The 24,798-nt window shown below is 41.1% G+C and overlaps 3 protein-coding genes across 3 annotated transcripts; 2 read left to right on the top strand and 1 right to left on the bottom strand.

The window, feature by feature from the left end:
• Window positions 1-911: 911 nt before the first annotated feature.
• ubtd2 (ubiquitin domain containing 2) lies at window positions 912-12,614 on the top strand. Its single transcript, XM_079237439.1, has 3 exons — window positions 912-1,034; window positions 3,954-4,190; window positions 11,093-12,614. Exons 1-3 carry the CDS (start codon window positions 965-967, stop codon window positions 11,602-11,604), a joined length of 819 nt encoding a protein of 272 aa, XP_079093565.1. The 5' UTR covers window positions 912-964; the 3' UTR covers window positions 11,605-12,614.
• Window positions 12,615-16,001: 3,387 nt separating this feature from the next.
• On the top strand, window positions 16,002-18,151 carry il12bb (interleukin 12B, b; the record flags this gene model as incomplete). Its single annotated transcript, XM_079237870.1, has 7 exons — window positions 16,002-16,095; window positions 16,219-16,320; window positions 16,528-16,710; window positions 17,210-17,315; window positions 17,411-17,580; window positions 17,767-17,924; window positions 18,029-18,151. 7 exons carry the CDS (start codon window positions 16,002-16,004, stop codon window positions 18,149-18,151), a joined length of 936 nt encoding a protein of 311 aa, XP_079093996.1.
• A 1,806-nt stretch (window positions 18,152-19,957) lies between these two features.
• On the bottom strand, window positions 19,958-23,067 carry ublcp1 (ubiquitin-like domain containing CTD phosphatase 1; the record flags this gene model as incomplete). Its single annotated transcript, XM_079214225.1, has 10 exons — window positions 19,958-20,477; window positions 20,662-20,789; window positions 20,940-21,056; window positions 21,250-21,348; window positions 21,522-21,559; window positions 21,706-21,804; window positions 21,953-22,068; window positions 22,188-22,273; window positions 22,644-22,735; window positions 22,914-23,067. 10 exons carry the CDS (start codon window positions 23,065-23,067, stop codon window positions 20,450-20,452), a joined length of 957 nt encoding a protein of 318 aa, XP_079070351.1. The 3' UTR covers window positions 19,958-20,449.
• Window positions 23,068-24,798: the final 1,731 nt, after the last annotated feature.

The raw sequence follows: 24,798 nt of genomic DNA, 5'->3' as shown, positions 1-24,798 counted from the left end.
ATGTATTGATAGTATAATAAAATGCCTTTGCAAGACAGACTACAATAACTACATCTCTCTGTGTTGTAAAATCCCATTCATATTGACAAAAAAGATAAATAAATCTCCCCTACCATGCATGAGAATAGCACAACAACACTGTTTCACTGTGTTGTGAATTATATCAACCTACAGTACGAAACAGATTTAGAGTGTGTGTGTGTGTGTGTGTGTGTGTGTGTGTGTGTGAGAGAGAGAGAGAGAGAGAGAGAGAGAGAGAGAGAGAGAGAGAGAGAGAGAGAGAGAAAAAGGCACTACTATCCAAGATAGAATAGAATATAAGACCAGCCTTCTGTTGACATGAATGTAAAATCCAACAGTAGCTAACAGCAGGGGGCTTCCTTGACATTCACAAATAAGGTGACGTGATTTGCGTCTTCTTCAGGAAAGCAAACAGCTTCTCTGCACAGACAAACACACACACACACACACACACACACACACACACACACACACACACACACACGCACACACAAGAGCCAAGCACATGTGTCAAAAAACATTATCATCAACTGAGTCTAAAGTCTAAAACATTTGCTGCCCCAAAGGAGACTGCATCCTCTCTATGTAACAGTTCACTCCTCCTTTGTTCTCTCTCCTCTCTTCCTCCGTTCTCCCCCTCTCCTTCAATCCTCTCTCGGTCACCTTGTACCGATTTGAGCCTCTCTGTGGCTCTTTCTCTCTCCGCCTTCCCCACCGATGAAGATGAGGGGGCCTGCTGCGCCCCGCCAAGGCTGAGAGGAGGAGGGAAGGAGACAAGGAAGGACGGGAGGAAACGAGGAGAAAGGACGGCAGGGAAGGAAGGAAAGAAGGGGAGGGGGGAAGAGAGAGAGAGAGAGGGAGCGAGAGAGGGGCTAGTGGATGTAGCTCTAGCTGTGGGCCGGGGGGTGAGCTACCTAGCCCGGGCTTCTCTGCCGAAACATCCATGGGTGGCTGTGTCGGGAGCCACCACGACTCCTCGGGCAGCTTGAACGAGAACTCGGACGGCACCGGAGGTAACTCACGGGGCTTAGCAACGCGTTGTAGTGCGCACGAGCTTGGCTTTTATTTTAATTTCTTTAGGGGGGCTTCCTGTGGGCTTTTTTACATGTTGTCCTGGCTGGAGGTCTTCTTCCCTTCCTTTATAGCCGAGCCAGACAGAGGAAGACACACACGGCAGCCCTCCCGAGTATCTGCCTCCACCCAGCGGGGCCGTGGAGCAAGAGACGACGCCTCGTCGCTACTTTATACACTGGGGGGTGTTTCGTGTGCGACGCTGCCTTTTGTTCTTTGGCTTTTGACGGAGCTAGCCGGCTAAAATGTAGCCTCGTTAGCTTGCTAGCTTTTATGCATAACAAATATGGGTCACAGACGGCGATGGCTTGCAAGGGAGGGATGCGGTCTGTTTGTAATCATGTCCGGACTGGTTTCTGAACGCGCGCAGCACTTGGGGGGGGGGATGTCAGAAGCGTTTTTTTTATTCTTTTTATTGAGTTGTGTAAGCGAGGCGTTGGGGCATGTTTAGTGCTGTAAAGTCTTTGGGAGAAAGGATGATGATGATGATGATGATGATGATGATGATGATGAGGTGTCAAAAGTTAAAGGGGTGCTTCACCCTTATGATGAAGGATGTGTGTTTTTAACCGTGGTTCTTTGGAGATCAAGGCCCTAACGCAATAAGCACCATGTTGTTAATCAACTATGAGAAGAGTAGTTCAGACTAGATTAAGTTTATTGTATTTATTAAGCAATAAACTAGTGCATGCAATGCCTAAGGTTATGGGACATGTTATACCCTAATAACAACACATATTCATAGGGTACACTGCTTTTTACCAGTAGATCTTTTGTTACTTTTAATTGTTCAAGCTACGGTGCTGTAGACAACTTTGTACTGTAGTTTCCTGCTTGTCTGGTCTGAAAAGGGGGTTCCACTTCTGGTCAGTGAGTTATTTTAATCCCAGATTGGAAGATATGGCGGGTTGGGGGGTGGGGACTGAGCACTTTGTGATGCTGAGCTATAGCCTGGTTTCCTTAATGACTTCCTTTTTTCCATTTGCATCCGCCATGACGACACGTTCGGCTATCTCCCCGACTTCCCGGACGTCTAGATGTCACATACACAGGTTTCAGAGATCCCTTTATCTGCGTTCGGAGTAACAAGAAGCTGTGCCTGTTAAAACAAGATGCAGACAAGCAGCTGTTACTTGACTCCCTGCTTGATGAGGACAGACACAAGGACGTTAGACCCAAACACACATGTTCAAATGTATCTGTTTCCACCAAAGCAAGTGTGATAACTAGGTTTATCTAGTTCAAGCATGATGGTACCTTGGTACAAAATCATCTTTTACACATACTGACTGGCCCATCACTATTTTTTTCTGGGAATTAATGAAAGAAAGGCAAATAGACTCGTGTTCATAACTACATTTGTAAATTATCTGCAGATGGAGGAGCTGGAAAGTAGGTTAATGCAAAAGTGAACAAACGGACGAATAGTCAATGTGGAAAGCTTAAATTCAAGAATGTAGGAAGGTGGCGAGTGTTTGATAAGCCATGGGTACCGGTGTTGAAATATATAAGAGGTCTGAGGGCGGGAGAAGGTGTGGAATACATGGTCAACAATAATAACCCTGTAATAGTGGTAGCTGTATATATATCTACTTATTTGTGTGTTTTATTTTTATTTATTTGTGTTCTTTACGCCACTATAAAGTTTTCATTGTCTGAAAAATGGTTTAATGATAACCTGCAATAAGAATAGTCTAAAAAGAAGAAAGCAGTGAAGTTGGTGGTAACAAGTACAAATGGTTTCAGGCAGGTGTTTCTGGCAGATCACTATTACACACATTTTATTGTACATATTCTGTGTTTGAGTCTGTATGAGCTGCTGCTGCTGTTTTTCATAGCCATGTGTCGTGCTATTAACTTTTCGAGTTTACTGCTGAGACATCTAAACTTCCCCCCACACACAACTTAAGTTGCTTATTTTGTCAACCAAGGACCTCATTTCCCCTCGTCCCTCGATTAAATACAATAATCTGGTGGTTTTATGAGCCATTTTAAAAAGAGAATACTTTTGTACAGTTTGCATGTCTTGTATACTAGTTAATTATGGCATTATACACAACCAAAAAAGAGAATAGGTAAATGTAAGTGTAAACAGTCTTTCAGTTAGAGCTCCTATTTACTACAAACAGTCAGTTGAAGGTTGGTGTTATCGGACTGTGTCACGTAATCATCCGAGAACATGTGTACCAGCAGCAGGTGTAACTCAACACCTTGATCCGTCATCCTCTCCTCGGTCTCTGTGTTGCACGCACACACACACACACTGTCCCGTACCTGTTGTCCCCTTCGGTGTTGATCCAGATGGTGTTATTCATCAGCCATTCTGCTGCAGATGGAGCACTGTTAGATGCTATAACCATAACCATGTAACTGAGTTGAGTAACACAACACTTCTAGCTCCGGTTCTTCTCAGTCTGTTTGTTCCATGTATATATAACATGATGGTGTAGGCTCATGTTTAATGTGTCATCTGAGTTTAGTTGTGAGCTGTCTTCTGATGCTTTGTTTCAGATGAATCCTAACTGTTGTTATTCCTTCTTTCTCCTTTACTCTTCATCCCTACTTCTCCTTTTCATCCTCTGTGTATTCCCCCACCTTCTCTCTCTCTCTGACTTTCATCTTCCACTCCTCGTCTATCTACTTTCTCTTCCCTACATCGCCCTTTGTTTCTGTTTTTGTTCTCCCCCTCCCCCTACTCTATTATCCCCATTTTTCTTTCTTTCCCCACATCTTTCCATTTACCCCACCCTCACATTCATACTCTGTATCTTTTTCTCCTTCCTATCCCCTCCCACCCTCCTGTCTTCCTCTATCTTTCTTTTCTCTCCATCTCTCCTTTCCTCTCTCACCCCCCTTCCCAGTGACTCTAGGGCGTAACCAGCCCCTGAAGAGAGAACGGCCTAAATGGAAAAGTGACTACCCGATGACTGAGGGCCAGCTGCGCAGCAAGAGAGATGAGTTCTGGGACACGGCGCCAGCATTCGAGGGCCGGAAGGAGATCTGGGATGCGCTGCGGGCCGCGGCCAGCGCCTTTGAGAGCAATGACCACCTGCTGGCTCAGGCCATCCTCGACGGGGCCAGCATCACACTGCCGCACGGTAACACACATTTCCACAGTGGTAGATGTAGCAGATACCTCATTGTGTTTGTTTTACTCTCCATGAAATACTGCTCGAGGTACTGATGATTACTACCTGAAGAATTTCAACTCCCTTTTTTATGGTTCTCGAGAGAAACTAAAACTCAGGAACTCAGCTGTAGAGAATTTCTGAAGAGTTTGAGGCTTTTCTGGAAGCTGCAGATCTTATTTTTGTGTGCCAGATCCCAGTTTTTGCATCCATGATTAAATTGCGATTGCAACAACTGCAGATGTTTAAAAGGCGTGCTCCATTCAGAAAACTCTGCTGCATATCAAATCAAGCACTTCCTATGGTAACAGATCCAGATGATTTGGCTTCACTTTGGGGGGCTGTCATGCTGCTGCCCACACACACGACACTGGCAACCTGTGAAAATCTTTCAGAAATGTTGCCGTTGCATTCCAGAGTAGAAGAGTAATATACTGTATATTACACGTTTTAACAGATAGCAGACGGGCAAAATGAAAACACACTGAATTCAGGTGGAAAATAACGTTCTTTTAAAGTCTTCTTTGGATGCAAATGTCTAATAATTAGATTTAAATGTGAAAGTGTAATCAAAATCTTTTGTCCCAAAAAGTAATAAATAAATAAAGCAAAGGAAACATGATGTTGCAACTGCACGTATAAAAAACTGGCCTCAAACACAGATTTTGGTGGTTAGCTTCAGAACAACCTCCATGTTTGTCTTGCTTGAAATGTTGAAGCAATAAAACATTCATCTTAAGCTCATGCATCTACGTCCACGACATACATCCCTGCGAGTTCAGAGTTTGAATTGAGAAGCTAAGGGACGAAAGAAAGCTTCTCCAGGAAGTAGCTTATGCGTCCTCCATAGTTTCAAGTGTTATCTGATGTTGAAGTTTCATAAACCGGAAGTAAACTTTGCCACACATGACTACTCTTTTCTGTTTGGGTGAGTGGCTTCTGTACACAATGATTGAGGGTTTAATCGATATGGACCTGATTCCAAGCAACAACAAGCATTTACAGTATTCAGCCAGCAGTTAAAAGGAGTTGCAGATGCTGAGTCCCTAAGTATATCTCAATGACCGCATTGAAGAGTTCAGACTGAAGCTGTTAGGAGGTATACACTGTACCGTATGAGGAATCAATAAATAATACATTAAAAGAGGCGTGTCCTTGGTAGGATGTAATGAAGTCATCCTTCAGGTACATATACAGATAGTGTATCCTCTAGAACTTACTGGAGGGCATTCACATAGAAACCAATCAATACAGTTGGCTCAGATTCAAGAAGCTCAACAACTCCACATGGTATTTATCAGGCGCTTGTGCAGGCTTTCCTAATTTGTGTAATTTACACAGCCATATTACGTCAACTGAGGAAAGGAATTTCAATTCAGTTTATTTTATATAGCCCAACATCACAAATACAAATTTGCCTCAGAGGGCTTTACAATCTGTACACATAACATTCCTGTCCTAGGACGTCACATAGGATCAGGAAAAACACACCCAATAAAGATAGTAAAAACCCTTTCACAGGGAAAAAGGGAAGAAACCTTCGGGAGAGCAACAGAGAAGGATCCCTCTCACAGAAATGATTCATATAATGAGTAGTAGGCATGGTCCACGATCCAGATAACCACGATCCATGTCAGCAGAAGGAGGAAGAGGAGGGGCATCAGCAGGGCCGAATTGTTATCTTCCTCTTGTTAAGATATTGTTTTGGGTGGTGATACATAGTGTCTCTTTGGTGGCATTCTCTATTGTACTTGTCCCTCCAAACTTATATATATATATATATATATATATATATATATATATATATATATATATATATATATATATATAAATATATATATATATATATATAAATCAGTCAAGATGTCTGGTTTTACTGGGACTGTGATAACTGCAAATGCAGATCTCACTGTTCTGATTCCATCCAAAAAGTAAATATTGTTTCTTAGAGTTTATGCACATTGTGGTGTGTTCTTTATTCTATGGCAGTTTTCCTCGAATTAAATAAAAAAATTGCAATATACCAATTTGCTTACAGTACCGCACTATATCGCAATATTAAACTGTAACCTCTGTATGATGCATATCGTACCGCCATATACACACCCTACAGGTGGATGGAATATTGATTATTGCTATGTTGAAACAGAGTGAGATTACTGCCTTGTTTTGATATAAAACACCACACTGGCTCTGTCAAAAGTCAATAGATAACATGGTGGTGAGCAGAAACTTACTTTGGACTATTCCCAAATATTTTGTAACGGCTGGGCGAACTCCTCTGCAGAAAACCCGAGGGAGACAGATCTATTCTTTCAGTAGGCCAAAAGTTACACTAATTCTCAAGGTCAGCTCTACCTGAGAAGGATTTTGCTTTAGCAGTTACCAACAGACAGGCTTTCCTCGCATCTAAACATAGGCAGTGCTCCTTTCCCTTTACTAGTTTGGCCAGGTCAGATCAGATCCCGATGTGCTGCAGCTGTGGATTCCCCAGGCCTGATGTCACCGTTTCGCCAATCCAGCATTCCCGTACAAAGAGCAGCAAGCTCACTTCAATGTTTTCATCACTCACAGCCTTTTCTATTGCTCTTTTTTTGCTCAACTGGGTACAGTGGTGCTTTGAGCTAAAAACTAATGTTGGCATGCTAAAATTCCCACATTGATGAGGCTAACGAGCTGATATTTAGCATGTGTAATGTAGGTGTAATGTTTACTGTGTTAAACATCTTCGTTTTTTCTAATCAGCGCTAAACACAAAGTACCGCTGAGGCTGTTGGGTATTTTTTAATGGACAAATAATAATTTTCACTTGATGGTGCAAGAAGAAAAGTCAGGGTATCCGTAACGTGATTACAAATCATCCTGAGAAGAACATGAATTTTGACATGGCATATAAGTTCATGGCAGTCCATCCAATAATTGGGACATATGTGGTGGCACGGTGGCACAAGATGGAAAAGTCAGGGAATCACCAACGACATCAGGATTCATTAGGCCTGTCTGACAATTACGCTATCGACTTATCATGTGACATATGGACATGACGTTACTCATTTCTGCTGAACTCGACATGGCCTGTTGTGTTTAAACACGTGTTGGTCTACATAAGGATATTTTAGCCAACAGACAGGGTTTTCCCTACCATTATAATACTTTGGCATTGCACATTTTGTTGAACAGAGCCAGAGAGCCCATTTCATTTTAGTTTTGGTTGTGTGGTTTCATTCTCAAGTCTTTTATCTATTTAGAATATTCTTTCACAATGTTTGAAGAAATCAGTTTATATTGCACTTTGAAAGTGTGTACTTGCATAATTATGCTATTATTATATTATCATTAAATCAGAAGCATAACATATTCTAAAAATTAAATTAATAGTGTTTATCTGTGAATGTCTGCACATAATGTTTCATGGCAATCTATCCAATAGTTGTATTCAATAGTCTGAACCAAAGCGGTGGACCGATTGGCAAACATTACCATCCCTAAAGCCACGCTGCTAGCATGGCAAACAATTAAGCTTTTTATCAATGATCCTGAAACATTACTACTGTACTAGAACATACAGTGCAGACTTTATTGTTGCCATTCAGTAAATGGAGTTGAGTATTTAGTTGTTTTTTTAACTCCCCCTGTATTCACTATGGACACTTTTCACTCATTAGAGATGCATCAATTGATGGGCTCCTTCAGAGCGTCTAATTGGCTTGGTGACCAACTTGATCTGCGGTCTTGAAAAGTTTCTCTGTGAAGCAGAAGATTAGATCCATTTGCATCAGCTGTTGGTCAACATGCTGGATGTTTTCCAACCTTCAACAAATGAAAACGTCATCTCTACTGAATCACATCGTCATCAGCCTATGTTTCAGTCCTTTTTGGGTGGCCACGCAAAAGTGCTCTGCAGCAACAAAGACTTTTTACTGTAAACAAATGTTTTCTTGCTCCATGTAATGTCTTGAACTCGGTGCAACGGCTGATCCCACACCCCCAATCTAAACACTCGTTGTTTAATGAAAAGCCAAAAGACATTAGCACCACCTGGAACCCATTAGGATTCACGTGGAGCCAACTGCAGAAGAGCAAGTGAGATATACTGAGGGAATCATATCCAAATCATGTTTATAGAATGTCAGTGAACCACGTGTAACATTTATCTTGTTATACAGATATTAAGTCACTGTTACGTGAAAGGAATTTTAAGGCCCAGACACAGCAACAAAGGCCGACAGCCTCACATTGCCTGTGTCTTGCCAAAAAAAGTTTCACTTGAAAGCACCGTAAAGACTGCCGACAACGGCGAACTAGCATGAACGTTCTGCGCCTGCGTGAGAGGAAATAACTCCGTACCAGCAGGTGGCGATAGTCTATGTTCATTATTAAAAAAGGGAAACCGGAAGATTAAAGACATCGATATACAAGTCGATGTTATGATACAAACATGAAACACAGCAGCGTTTGCGATTTTCACACAACTCTCGCTCACCACTTAACTTCCTTCCAGATGGCCGTGTCGCTGTGAAATATCTGTGTATTGGAATGATTAGATGAGCTGAAGATGAAACATGAGAGGAGCTCTCTGTGTTAAAGTTAGGTAATTTGAGTCTTTTTGAAACTACTTCTTAGTTGTTGAACTTGTTTGTGCATGAAAGCTGTTGAGTCTGTTTAAAAATAGCTGAAGATTCTGAATTGTTATGTATGTTGTAATACCTCGTGTCCTAAAGATACACTTTGGGGTTTTTCATTAAAATGCAGCTAATTGAGTGTACACAGGAATAGTTCCCTATAGCATCGCCACCAGCTGCTCGTTTTGGTTCATCATTAAACTTGTTTTTGTGTTGGCATACATATTCTGTACTATCTCAGGTTCAAACTGCACCATCTTTTCATTAAATAAATTTGAGAAGTTGAAAATGTTCCTCGATTTGGGTCGCAGCTTGTCATTAAGGGGTGATGGTGAGTCCTGGAGCCAGACCAGTTGAGAACCGCTGATTTATATGACCACTGGAACTTTACTCTAAAACCAAGATGTTCAAACAAAGTAAACAGCTTTGTAAAGTGGGATTGCATTTATATACTCTTCTGTAGATAACTACCTTACCTTTCCCGACAGCCGGGGTTGATGGAGATGTGTACAATCTGGAGGGTTGTTTCAATGAAAGAACTACAGTCTCCCTGAGATGACCATGTCTCTGATGATAAAAACGTCTCTGACTTATTACTTAGGGATCTGATGTTTAAAAGGCCTAAATTAATGGGCTTACAGCTAAAGGCAGGAGGTAGCAGAGGTTGTAGTGGTAGTTAAATAGTTATGCTTCACACCAGAGAGGAGTGTGTAATAGAGCGTGACGAAGAGGGTCTGTGATAGGAAACGATGGCGGTTAAAGGAGTTTTTTGGTTGTTTGATTTGAAATAACTTCTGTATTTCTTTTCACACCGAGGGTTTTTTGGTGAATGCTATTGTTATAAGGCGCTGCACACTTTCTACCCACATTACCACACATTTCAGTTTTAGAAACAAGCGAGCGAAGCTCTCATTCTGTCTCACATTCACTCTGTCGAGCAGAAAGCAACATCCTGTGGGTTTCTGCTGACTCATCTCAGTCTCACTTACCACAACATTCACTGTCTCTCTCAAGCAGCTCGTACCTCAGTTTAAGTCATAAAACGATACAAGACTTTAAACCTTTTAATTATTTACAGAAAAGACTTTTGTGAGGAGAATTCTCTCCCTGGTCTTTAATTATTTGCTCCAAATGTTTTCTGAAGGGGCAACAATGTTACAATCTTTTCAAAACCAATAAAAAGAGAAAACATCTGGGATGAATTTTGATTCACAATTGTATATAACTTGTAAGGGTTAAAAAAACAAACAGAAGGCCAGCAAAACAGCCATTACCACAATAAAACTACTTGGTGTTTTCAGGTGGGCAAAGTAGTGACAAACTATTATGCAGGGTGACCTGTCTGAAATCCCCTTGCGGACCCTTTGGGATCCCCCCCTGCAAACACCACTGGATTACGTTTCTGTTTGTGGAATCCTGTGACCTCTTCACTGCATCTTATTTTTCCCTTTCACATCCAACTCTCTACTCTGTGCCTGAATCACAGTCGGTCAAAAGTGGCATAATGTATTTTAAAGTTTCTCCTGCTTTCACTCCTCTTTCCTCAGTCTTTGTTTTTCTATTGAGTCTGACTCTCATTTCTCCATTTCATCTTATGACAGCGAAATGTGAATAGGAGTTCAGGCTTCGGCTTTGTTGAATAGAAAAAGTTCTGCGAGTGTTTGACTTTTAGATTAAGAATGCAATAATGAAAATTTAGAAAAGTAAACAGCAATTTAAATACAACACAAAATGTGACAAAAAGTTGTCACGCTCATGCATAGCAAGGCACCCGAAAGCACTCCTTATCAAGGCCATTCATTTGAAAGGAAAATAATAAAGGGAACGTTGAGGGTTTACCTGAAAAGTTAACTTCAGTTGTTAATTGCTTAGTATTGGAACTTCCCAGTTAAACATTTACCTTGTGTACTAAATATAACTGTGCATGCACACTGTTCTGTTTATATTGGTATACTGTATGTACATATGTATATAATGCATAAAGAAATAAATGTGAATATAGCTGCGGTAAGTACAGTAGATCATTACAGTAAATCCTAAAGTAACTTGGCGGGGTTTAAACCTCACTTTCTCCTTTGAAATGTCAGAATAGACTTGTCTAAACTCTCAGAGAAAAATGTTCTGTGTCAAACCAAACTTTCAATGAAGCTGAAGATTATGTTATCGTAACTGATAGGAATGATGGTCACAACTGTAAAAATAGACTTTGTAAAAAGAAAAAAGTGTTGACACATTGTCCCATTCTTCCAGGCGCTCTGACTGAATGCTATGATGAACTAGGAAATCGATACCAGCTGCCAGTCTACTGCCTCTCTCCGCCCGTCAACATGATTGAAGAGCGCTCTGATGAGCCTGACGGTTCAGATCCAGACTCCGGGGCCGCAGAACCGTCAGCGGGCAGCGCCAGCGACGCCGCCTCAGGAGGCGAGTGCCAGCTCCGGCTCCGGCTCTCTACAGGCCGCGACCTTCGGCTGGCGGTCCGTTCCACGGACACGGTGGGCATGATGAAGCGTCGTCTACACAGCCAGGAGGGTGTGCCTGCTGCAATCCAGCGCTGGTTTTTCTCAGGTCGGCCACTGACTGACAGGCTGCGCTTGGACCAACTCAACATCTCCAGGGACTATGTCGTGCAGGTCATCCTCAGCCAGCCGCCACAGTCCGAGCCGGTGTCGACAACAGGACACACGCCAGAGGCCTCTGGGCCAGTGGCAGCGGAAGGAGTGGCAGCACTGTCGCAAGAGCCGACGCCGGTGGAAAATTAACTCCCCCCAACCTGGCAGCCTGGAGGTGGGCATGCCAGGAGGCTGGCCTTCAGAAAGAAGGAAGATAACAATAGAGAGACACAAGAATTGAAGTTGATTCTTACCTTTCTCTTTTGATCTCTTCTCTTCTCTTTTGATCTCTTCTCTTCTCTTTTGATATCTTCTCTTCTGATATCTTCTCTTCTCTTCTCTTTTGATATCTTCTCTTCTGATATCTTCTCTTCTCTTCTAGTTTTTGCTGAGAAGGACTTTGTTCGGGCAGAGGTTGGCTCTCTGCCGGAGCAAAAGGACTCTTGAATTGAGAAAAGACTCTTCTTTTTGGTTTTACACGTTGAAATTTTGACCTTTTTGAAGTATTTTTAACTGTTCCAATGGAAACCAAACAACAAAAAGAGAACTATGTCCGATGGCATAAAGGGTTTTCTGAGCAACACTGATGTTCAAATGTTTCTGTGTTTCCGTTTTCGCTCAAGTTCTCCTCTCTGGCAAAACTGTTCTGTTTATGAGGCCACAGGGTTATACATACACATATAAATACATGTTCATTACAAAACAATTCAACATGGCCCATTCAGAAGTAAAAGAATAAAGATGCTAAAACAATCGTGACAGTTATTCAAGTCTTTTGGGGATTAAGCCAGTATACCACGCTGTACAGAAAGGTTGCTAGTTAGTAAACACAAGTGTCCTCCCTCTTGTCGAGAGGTTGCAGTCACATGACGTTGTGTTACCAAGCTGCCGCTGGATTAGATGCTTTATTTCACTCTGCTTCACAGAACAATCAGAGCAATCGTGTAATAAACATTAAGTAGTAAGTCAGCCTGTGTGTGCGTGTGTGTGTGTGTGTGTGTGTGTGTGTGTGTGTGTGTGTGTGTGTGTGTGTGTGTGTGAATAAGCGTATGTGTGCGTGGATGTTCGTATATGATCAAGACACAATCACAATTATTCGTGTGGCAAAAGGATAGAACATCAGAAACACAGTTGCATATTTTGATTAAAAATAAAATGTTTTTAATTCAAATTGATCGTTGTTTCTATTCCTCAATTTCTGTCTAATTATTTGCTTTGAATATGTTCATATTTCTATATAGAAGTGGAACAAACATTATAGCAGTATTATTGCAATTTACATTCTCTTACAGTTGGCATGCCATAGTGGATCTTTCACCTTTGGCCTGATGTTTGACCATCCTTCCACTCTTAATGTGAACCTCTTCCTTCAACATATGCTGCACCGACATATTGGCCAACACACATGTCGATGAAACTACAAACCCTCCCCACCCCTCCACCACCACCTTTGATTATAATTTCCTTCTTTTAAATCTTCTCATTTCAACCAGACAGAACATGGAATATTTCTTGAAAAAAACACTATGATGCAAAGAGGCCGTCTAGAAAGAAGAAGCCACTGTAAGCAAGTTTAAAGTTCAGTTTGAATGAAGTGCTGCCAACTGGTGTTCTCATGTTGAGAACAAATGTGCAAACATCAACCAGCCAGTGATGCAACTAAACTAATCTCTAATCTCAGGGTTCTATGCTCTGACCTCAGGGTTCTCTGATCTGATCTCAAGGTTCTATGCTCAGACCTCAGGCTTCTCTGATCTCAGGGTTCTAAACTCCAAACTCAGGGTTCTATGCTCTAACCTCAAGGTTATATTCTCTGACCTCAGTGTTCTATTCTCTGATCGCAGGGTTCTACGCTCTGACATCAGGGTTCTATTCTCTGATCTCAGGGTTCTATTCTCTGACCTCGAGGTTCTATTCTCTGACCACAGGGTTCTATAATCTGACCTCAGGGTTTTGTGCTCTGATCTCAGGGTTATCTGACCTCAGGGTCCTATTCTCTAACTTCAGGGTTCTATGCTCTGATCTCAGGGTTCTATGCTCTGACCTCAGGGTTCTATTCTCTGATCTCAGGGTTATCTAATATCAGAGTTCTATGCTCTGACCTCAGGGTTCTATTCTCTAACCTCAGTGTTCTAGGCTCTGATCTCAGGGTTCTATGCTCTGACCTCAGGTTTCCATAATCTTAGGGTTCTATGCTCTGATATCAGGGTTCTATGCTCTGACTTCAGGGTTCTCTGATCTTGGGGTTCTATGCTCTGGACTCAGTGTTCTATGCTCTGATCTCAGGGTTCTATGCTATAACCTCAGTGTTCTATGCTCTAATCTCAGGGCTCTAAATTCTAACCTCAGTGTTCTATGCTCTGACCACAGGGTTCTCTAATCTGAATTGAACTAGCCTGTGTGCTAACAAGCTGTCTGCCATCAGTAATGTAAACGGCTGTATGGCCTTAACTTATGTAACTAAGCCCTTGAGTTTTAATGGAGAGGAAGAAGGACAGTTAGTGGCCCACGATCATGCTATTGAGTGTGAAAGGTCACGCTGTCCATGAAATGGACACAATAGAAGGTCACCGTGGCATTACATGTCAAGTCCTCAAAAGTTGGGCTTTTTTGGGAAGTACCTTTATACATACCTGATCGAGTATCAATCTCAAAATTTCATTTTCTATGTACACAAATATTATTATAATACAACATTTTCTAAAAGTTTTTATTGTCATACATTTTGTAATTTGGGACGTGTGTGGTCTTAATTAGGGGGTCTTTCTGAGCAACATACTTTTGCTCAGAAACCACAACGAACACCAACCTGGAGCAATAGTCATCTATTACCTTCTTTCACAAGCGCACAGCAATGTTGAATCAAAAGACACCTCCATAACTATAATTAGGAAAGCGTTGTGCTTATAGTAAATGTGCTGCTGACTCTCATTACAGATATACCTGCACTGGCATAGTGAAATGTTAGTGGTAAAATTGGGGGCAGAATGAATGATGGAAAGTCCTCCATAAATCATAGCGCTCTATACAGGTAACTTCCCAAATGAGATATTTACCAATTTCTTTGTCTACATGGGACATTTCCTTCACAAACAAAATCCAGCCATCACTCATGTGACTCTTCATATATGAAACAATTTGAATTCATCACAGTGGTTCTATTCTCTTTTCCACTTCATTGGAAATAGCATCACACTCTGCTGTCTTGTTCTCGTTCCTGTACTTTCATAACCATGTTCCATGTACCTGTTGAGCTTCAGTGATACACCACCACCCACTCATGCACCAACACTTGATTTTTTCTACTTCCCTTCCACAGAGGTTTCTGTCTCTTGTGTCGTCCCTGACTTCCTCCACAACGGTCAGTGTGGCCGCACAATCATCAGCACAATTTCACAATGGAATGTAGTATAATGCATTGTTCTTTCGTCCCTTTGTCATCTTCCTCATGACCGGGTGAATCAGGTGGAACGAAAGAGGAAACTTAAAGCTACATAGTGGTGACCTGTTATTTTGCTTCTTAATTCATAAAAAAAAAACAATGTCCTGGTGTTTCCAAATGGACAACATCATGACCTCAAGTTAAAACCACGCACACGCACACGCATGCACATGGCAGTTCCTCTTTGTCTCAGGGATTTTTTAACCTTTGTCGTGTGTCACATAAATACAGCGACAGCGTGCTGAGTTCATGCAGACAGACTGAACACCTACTGAGAATAGCAATTTCACCTCTCTGGCATCCTGATCAGGTCAGCTTGCAGTACAAATAATTTGGGATCAAGTCCAGTTGTCAAGGTAAGTTATACTATACTAATTGTAGGTTATCTCTAAACCTGTTTGTTTGTTTTACATACTGTTATATACATATATATTTTTATATAGTAGGTCTTTATTACATTTTTTTTAATATATTTCTATTTTAAAGTGAAACATTTATTGAAAGAAATTGACACATTGTTGATATGAGAATGTTCTCAATAATCCAGGCAAACTCTTTAAATCCTAACTCATCTGAATTGGGTGATTGTATTATTCAACTGGAGCACATTTCCTTACAGCATCCTCAGAACTACTTCTACTCAAGTAATAAAATTACTTAATTGCACATTAGAGGTACTTGTATGCTTTACTTCAGTGGTTCCCTAGTAGTTTTGTTGTGAATTAGTCTATTTTTTACTTCTTCAGTGTTCCAAAGAAGATATGTAAATAAAACTGCCGCTTTCTTTGAGTATTTACATTTCAGAAGGCCTTTTATTTTTCCCACTTTAATTTTCAGAGAAAAATATTGTACTTTCTACTACACTATATTTTGGGATAGCTACTTGTTAAAAAATACCCTCGTTACATTTGGGTGACAAACAGCAAGTTTTAACCTGTTGGTGAAAAACATTTTGCCTCCGGTTCTGTGGGGTTTTATTTTGTTTTTTAACAATTCTATAAATGCATGTTGAAGAGTCTCCGCCTTTTAGGATATTAGAAGAAGCAGAGCAGTCGAGGTTTAAGGAAATAACCTTTCTCATGTCCCTATTGTCCTTTTTTTCCAGATGCGTGCATTGTTGCTTCTGGTCCTGTATGCTGGACTGTGCTACTCCAGCTCCGTCAGCGAGAAAGAAAACATAGAGTTTCTGATGGATAATGGTTGGTAGCTTCTCCTTTCTCGACTGGATCTTCTTCTCTATTTGTGTCTTTGCCTCACATGCAGTAAATGCGTATTCAAGTCAGTCTGTGTGAATGTGTGTCTTCTTGCCTTGATTGAACTAGTTCTGGTCCTGAGGGTGCCTTATGGTGTGGACACTAGGGTGAATGTTCCTCTGCGCTGTGGAGAAGCATATGCAAACCAGCCTGTTGTTTGGAAGAAAGATGGTAATACAACTGTTACTACTACAACTAGTACTGCTTATGCAATCACTGGTACTTCTAATAGTACCTGTGCAGATTTCATGCAGGACAAATGCATCTTAAAAAACATGACATTTAAAAAAAAAAGTACATTTCTTCAGTCATATTTTTCGGTGTTTTTCTGTCATTTTGAGGCATCATTGTTACATTGACCTATTGATCTTGTCTCAGGCGAGGAGATTGAGCCAGCTCTGAAGGGGAACCAGGTCAACGTCCTCGTGCAGGAGGCGAATGGAGGAAACTACACTTGTCACCTCGGTCCAGACGGAGATTACCTCAACCATACTGTGATCCTGATCCAATATAAACCAGACAACAGGACTGTCATACTTGAACAACAGCCCCATGAACAGGGTAAGATAGGAAAGATGGAGGTAGTGATGAAGGAGGAGAACAAAGAAGGCACACATTGAGAGAAAAGACAGAGAGAGATAAAGACTTGTTGTGTAATTGGACCTGGTGAGAGGTATGAGTTGGGACACATGGGGAAAAATAGACAATAGATTGCCGAAAAGCAGACACCATTCAAAAGATAAGATGAACGGAGGGGCACATGTAAATGGAAACAGGACAAAAGAAGACGCAGAAGTAGTGTATTGATGGAAAGGGAAGACGCAAGTGGACAGACAGAGTCATGGTTATACATTTGTATAATTCCTGTAGCCAAAATAAAACAATCAGAAAAAAATCATCCTTTCTCCAGCTTTGTGCAAGGATTTATTGACGTTTAAATGTTGGGACCTGCAAAATAAAGTACTCTGAAACACAAACATATCGAGATAAATTGATCACAAGAGTATTCAACACAAAGAGAAAAACTCACGATATGCTAACAGTGTTTTTGTTCCTTCAGGTCACATTCACTGTTCAGCACCAAACTATAAAGGCTCCTTCCACTGCACCTGGAAAAGAACAAAGTCCAGACCCCACGCCTCTGTGATCCTGGTCAAGGCTGAACGGTGAGGACGACTCATTCAAATCAGCAGTGGATCCTGTATCCTGCATCCTGTTTCTAGATGAGGGCATTGTACCAACCAGTTTGTCTTCAATCTAGTAATTTGGAAAATATTTCCTGCGAGATGGATGCTGATGGTTTGGGGATTCACTGCCAGGAGGCCAGCTGCCCATACAAAGAGGAACAGCATCGTATGTCCCTCACCATCTACATACGCAGCGTTTTTCTTCTCGAAGCTTACTCAAAGTCTTTCTACCTGAGAGAGATTGGTGAGTGATTGTTAATGGTAGTTGAGATTATGTGGCCTCATGTTCATCCATTTATCTATATTCCCCTTCGTCTTGTTTTGCCTTCTTTTACGATCCTGCCACATCATTCTCATTGTACTGTTATGCTCCCATTTTCACCATCCTCCACTCAATCCCTCCTCCCTCTCCCCCCCCAATCGTTTTTAGTGAGGCCGGAAAGACTCCCTAACCTGCGCACCAGTAACGGTAAGGTGTTCAGCTGGAACTACCCCGACTCCTGGGATAAGCCCTGCACCTACTTTGGCCTGCAGTTCCATGTCAAGGTGGTCAAGAAAGGATCCTGTGACAGTGACCACCACATAATGGTAATCCATATGTGCATGACGTACAGTAGATCCATATCCATGTCAAAATACATTTGCCGACCACATTTCTTTTTCTTTAATGTGTGATCTCTTCTCTTGTACAGCTGAACACCACTCAGGAAACTGAGTTTGAGGTCAATGTTAAAGCCCCAAAGTTTGTTTTCTGTGTGCGAGCTCGGGACAAATACACCAACGGGCCATTTAGCAAGTGGAGCTTATGCGAGTAAGTATATAACTTGGACCATTGAGAACTCTTTTGACTGGGGTTTGTTACCAAATATGTAATTTGATGAGAGCATATGGTTTATCCAAATAATACCAAGTCATGCCATCTGATCCATACTGTTTCTTTCCAACCTCCAGAATAAATAAACACACCAACCGCTGCCTATAACTGCAGTCATAAAGGATGGAAGAGGACAAGTATACAATAAATTATTTTTCTAACTCTTTTTTGTATTGCTATGCACAAAAACTGGTGTTTTCAGATTGAAGTATACCTGTACAGTATTTATTGATCACTCTTTTAAGTTGTCTCTATGCAACTTAAGTATCTTGTTAAAGTGATTATTTGTCATGCCTTTGTGCCCTTTGTAATGTTATTTACAACCATCCTTGCAGAATTGTTGCTAAAACAATTATTAAAATGTCAAAATAAATTGATGAACATATTAATATACTGGACTTTTGGCATTTTTTGTATAACTATTCGGGTCCCACTCATTTTAAATGCCTTCAGGAACAATGACCAGCACAGGTAATTTAGGTACAAAAAAAAGGTTTATTGTCATATTTACAGCCAGGATGTCAGGGATGTGATGAGGAAAACTCAAAAAGGCAGATCTCAGGAAATGAAAAGGAGTTGAATGTCCAAGAGAGCTGTAAATCCGACAAAATCAAAAAACAAAACAAAAATCACATCCCTGATGTTTCCAAGAGCTTCGGGTGCTCAAAAGGTCTTCCCGTCTTCCCGACACATTCCCTCTTTTCACACTCATTTCATTAATGAAGCAGCTACCAAAAATCAAAACAAAACAGATAATGCACGTTTTGTGCGATGTTAAAGCATTTTCGCTACGACCCGTCTCGATCGCAACTCGGCTGTTAATGTCACAGTAGTTTTGAAGATTATTGCATATTCTTACATGTCAAACTGTGTAGGTTTCAGGCATCAGTATGATGCTCCTGGACTTTATCTTGGACTCTGAGGACAAGTGCTCTCAACATGATCTGCCTTTCCAATTTTCCACTTTAATTCTTCAATGCGCTTTGCACATAATTAACTTGCAAGAAGTACTCCAGTAAAACGCATATTTGTTAAATTAGATCAACGTATTCTTCCCTGTTGAATTTCACTTTTAATCATTAACAATCTGTCTTTCTCATACATGTAGGAAATTAAGAATATTGACTTTTTGATGGTTAATCTCATTCTCTTCAGTATATGCAATAGGCAGCTTCGTACAGGGCTGGGAAAAACATATTGACCGTAACCATGATATTTTTATCCGTTTTTACTTGCATGGTATAGCAGAGGGTCTTGATAGTCAGAGCAAAGTATGCCTACTTTTTAGTGAAAGACAAGCAACTTCACACTTCCTATCAGGTGAAACATTTGGGAGGCCAAGTAGGTTTAAAAGATCTCAGATATGTTAAGGTGCCATTTAACGGGATACATATTCGACACCTGACTGAAGAAGGTTTGTAGACGTTTGTGGGTCATTGTGGCATGTGGCCTCAAACCTAGGGTTACTTTATGATTACTAGGGATGCAACGATCTGACCTTTTTAGTCCTAATACCGACACCTGGGCTTTGGCCATCGGCTGATACCGAGTACGGATCCAACACCAGTGTTTACTTAATATACTGTGTGCCCCACTGGGTGGACAAAACCAGGCTCCTTCTTTTATGTGCAAGGCAACATTAGGCTTGACTTAAACATTGCTTCCTTAACTTTGTGAAGCAAATAACAAATGAATACATAGATGTAAATTTAATTGTTATTTATTATTAAAATAATAAATTGTACACCTTCAACTTGGTAAAAAAATTTTCGAAAGTAATAGGAATTTTAATTCAAGTGTAAACCTTTTAAATGCAACAACAAATTGGTCAAAATGTAAACAGGAATAACCAGTATGTAATATATAGGGTATAAAAACACAGAGCTGAACAATAGATTGGCCTGATCCAAATATTTGAGTCGGTAGCAGCCCGATATCGGTATCGGTGCATCCCTAATGAATACCACACAGACGGGTGGTAACTGCTGTTACTATTGTAATGAATGCAAAGAAATGTGTGAGAGAACATGCAAAGATATAAATTGGGAAGCCCATCTCAGTCCTGAGCTTTTGAGAGTTGGCGTCTGCAGGTTTAGTGTAGGATTTGTATTACGGTTTGTAATAAAGGGCTTGTTATAGCCAAGTGTGTGTGTGTGTGTGTGTGTGTATGTGTATGTGAGAACTGGATGATGGGATAGTAATGTCCAGCACGAGTCTTTGCCGAGGATGCAGTCCCTCCTCAGTGATGCTGCCTCTTAGATAGGTACCTACACACACAGACACATGTAGTACATATCATACTGATGCACATATTTCATATCATTTAATATGTTGGTGAATTTACATTGATTTGAGACTTTGTTATAAAAGGAAGTTCAAACAGGTGCTACATGCATGTGTTGTGTCAGTACTATGCTATACATCATTACTGCTAAGCATGCGTGTGCCTACCTCTCCCAATGTTTGTGGTTGAGTCCACTGAAGTCCTCAAGCTTGGCGATTTCTTTGAGGTACTGTGCCAGTTTATAGAGTTCCCTGTCTTTCTCTCTGTTAAGATGGGCCTTCATGAAGGGTCGGATCTAACACACAACACACACACACACACACACACACACACACACACACACACACACACACACAATAGGATTCAGCAAAACCAGTGCTTAATGCTGACAATGATGAGGAATAGGTGAGGGTCAAAAGTAATGACAATAATGTGGGCCGCCTACCTTTAGTCCGTTCTGTGGGTTCATGAGGAAGTTTCGACCTATGTCGTCAAACATAATTGTGTTCCTCCTGTTGTAAAATTCTTCGTACTTTCCCCATATCACTCCCAGTGGCTTCACCTGGATACGGTGCAAATAAAAAAAAAAGGTAAAATATCAATCAAAAGTTAAACAAAAAAGGGAGATAAACTACATTACTACATCTAAATATAGATGATTTCTTCTTCTGTGAAATATTTGTTTACATCAGTAATAACAGGGGCAGTAAAACAGATCAATATCTTCATTTAGGATCCGCTGCGTGTGTACCAACCTCTACAACCCCTCTCTTCGGGGTATGCACCGTAATCATTGCTGCACTGTCCAACATGAACGTAACCTTGTAGTTAGGGTTGTCTATCACCCCCAGCTCCTATACGCAGACACAGACACACACACACACACATTGTTATCTGCTCCTCTCTCAACCAAAACACTGCATTTAAAATTGATTAACACTGCCATCTTTTGGCAAAATAGGGTAAAGTAAAGTAATGCTAGCAGTAGTGTCACTTGAGCAACAAAACAAAAAAGTGGAATACATACTTTCATTTTGGCATCAATCCACTTCATACTTGTAGCAGCTAAGGAGAGAAAGCACATGTGTATTCCATAAGTAGTGAATCTTCAGTAGCAGCACACAGAGGAAATTAAAAACAACAAATGGCCATGGTTGTAGGTAATTTAGTCCAATTTAGACCTTAACCAGAAGAGACAAGGAGATACATACACCAGATGACAATGTCATAGTCCTCGTAGGCTGATGTCAGAAACTCGTGAAGGTATGGTCTCATCAGCTCCTGGCCCGTTTCCGCACACGACTTATGATCTAAACACACATAAGATGCAGATATTAATGTAGAGTGTCCTAGATTACACAAGAAATTGATGGGTTTATATTTTGCAAAGCATCCCATTCTACCGACAGGAAAATACAAACTTTGTATCAGTCAGATGTTGGTGTTACTATGACTCACCAAACAGTGTGTAGTCCACATCCAGTACCAGAAGCCCTTTGCCTTCTCTGGGAGGGTTCATCTCCTCTACCTTATAGTCTTTCACTCTGCGGGCGATCTTTGCCAGATTCTCCTCTCTAGAGACATAAAACAACATTTGTCTCTCAGACATAGACAGGTACATTTCCTCTCACAAATGTCATCTACCTTCTGCGCAATCCCCCGCACCCACACAAATGATATTACAATATCTAACCTGTTCTCCACTTCAATGACCTCCTCCTCAATGTCAAAATCATTGACCACATCATCGTTCTCTGGGGGAGGGGCCAAAACCTCTTCCTGCAAAAAACAAAACAGCTACCAATCAGCCAAGGGGAACCTTTAATACAACATGGTAAATAGGTAAATATTAAGACTTTAGATGTCAAAGAGCAAATAATCCAATTAGCTAGTTTGACAAAAATTACAACACTGTCATCAACAACTAGCAGGATCGTTACCTAACGAACCACTTATTGAACAGATGAATGAAGCTAGTTAGTGAGCCAAAGTCCTAAATAACAAGTAAGAAAGCATGTTTATAATGTCACTCTTTCAATAACTATTATGTTTGATTAAACCATAAATTAGCGCTTGGGCACATTGCCAGTTGACTGAGCAACTAGTCCTTAGTCCCAACCAGATATATTTGAAGTCACCCACCACCTACCAGGCTTTCCTCTCTGGTACCCATCATCATGATCTTAGTGTTAGGCTTCAGCTTCAGAGAGCCCAGCTTCACCTCATCCTCTGCAGGTTTACCTGGAGAAAGAACAGAAGTACAGAAGATATATCGTTAACAATAATGCAAAGGCATAAAGAGAGATAAAGGCACAAAGGGAGACACAGTTCTTATATCTTGTGCACCTGGTTTGGATATCACGTGGCATTATTTACTCCATCAGGTATAATGCGCAAATGCACACTGATGCCCTCTTACCTTTGACCTTGAGTCCCAGTAGTTTCTGTCTCTCTGGCAGCACCCCAGTCAAGGTCTTAATGGACTGCTTGAGGTCCATCACTGTGTCCTCCTCGGACAGAGAACTGATGGAGTACTCCTGACCTCCCCACTTTATGATCACTGATACTGACATGTCTCTCTCTCACTCTCACTCTCACTCACACACACACGCACACACACACACACACACACACGCACACACGCACACACACACAAACACACTCGGCTGCAACTGGAGTCAGGTTTGCACGCGCACAGACGAGTGCACACACTTTTAAGCAAAACTATGTCCAGCTACAATAACACACATGCACACGTCCACACGTCCACCTTGCTGAAAGAGAGGGAAATAGGCAAAGTAAAAGGAGAGGTGTCAGGGTGCCACACTGCAACTGGCTGTAGCTTAAGCAAAACATAGAAAGTAGCTAACAATGAAACAAAGAGTGCAACAAATGACATGGCTATAATTTGAGCATGTGTTTCTCTGGCCGGCTTATTCAAGACACAACGGCAAAATGCCACCTAATCGAAGCAGTCTCTGATGTTGATATTTTTAGCATGAGACGGCTAACGCCGACTAGCAACACGCGAGGTAACGAGACAACCAGCTAGCATTAGCTGGCTGAGGTACGCGGTGTGGAGATCCTCACCTGGCAGAGCGAGCTAGCACGTGATGCTTGTCAAACTCTGTCAAATAGCTTCTGAAAGTTGAATGAATCCGTGAAGTTGGCCGTTCCCTTTCATTCATCGAGCGGCGCACACTCTGCTCTTCCTGGCTTCCCCGAAACCTGCCGGTAGTGACGTAGGAGGAAGAAAAAAACCTTTGTTACCATAGTGACAGTGTTATAATAGATTAATATACAATTGTTTGATAATAGCTTCCATCGATTAATTTATTAGAATAAAAGAAAGTTTTAGACCAAAAAATAAAATCAATATTAAGTGCGGCTTATTTACTTTTTCAGACCATTTCTCTGATTAATCCCAAATGTTTCCATCTACACGTGGCCTGCAACTTCATCCGAAACCAGATAATTACAGAAGCACTTTCATGGGAAACATTATTGTCCTTTTGACAAACAAGACTAAATAAAAAATCCGGGCAAAAAGTATAAGCAACACAGAGTACATTCCCCTAGTAAAAGGACACAACCTCTGATGAGTGAAATAGGATCATATATATACAGTTAAATTACCTGCATGTGCCTCGTCGCTATACTTTAACGTGACAGCAGAGCATCTCACCTGCTAATACACCCCACTTTGACTTCATTTTTTAGTCCCTTGAGTGCTGCTTTGGATCCCTATTAGTTAGTATTACTCCTCTTCGTATAGCCCATATTGAAATATACACTATGATTAACTGATATTTACAATTTAATTATATACAGTAAATAAAAACGTTATCAATATCACCAAAACAGTGACAATACCATAAAGTACCTGGCCTTAAACATATGATCATTATAGTAGGGATTGACCTCCACTCACCCATCCCAACTATAAATATGCTTATATTCACTAATCAAATAAGCTAAGCGTTTACTTGACACATATCCAGGCCTAGTAAGGAAAATAATGCCTCATGTAAGAGCCAAACTAGCTTTATTTTACAGTGTTGGTTTATAACAATTACGGGGCCAATAGATGTAACGGGACGACCTATATTGCGCATGCCCAGTCCATCCTCCACGGTTTACTTTGGAGTAATGGCTGCGAGGTGAGATGAGCGGATCGGCCGCATCCTTTGAGCGTGAGGCGCTTTCATCGAGAGGACCGTTAACTCGGGCGGTGCCGAGTTAAAATGGTCGATATCCGACCCGAAAAGCATCCCAAAACCGTACATATTGCGAACATCTCCTTG

This window comes from Taurulus bubalis, assembly GCF_910589615.1.
Source record: "Taurulus bubalis genome assembly, chromosome: 2".
In the NCBI taxonomy this organism is placed as follows: domain Eukaryota; kingdom Metazoa; phylum Chordata; class Actinopteri; order Perciformes; family Cottidae; genus Taurulus; species Taurulus bubalis.
Note: the sequence above shows the minus strand (reverse complement) of the source record. Positions and strands in the feature narration are given on the sequence as shown.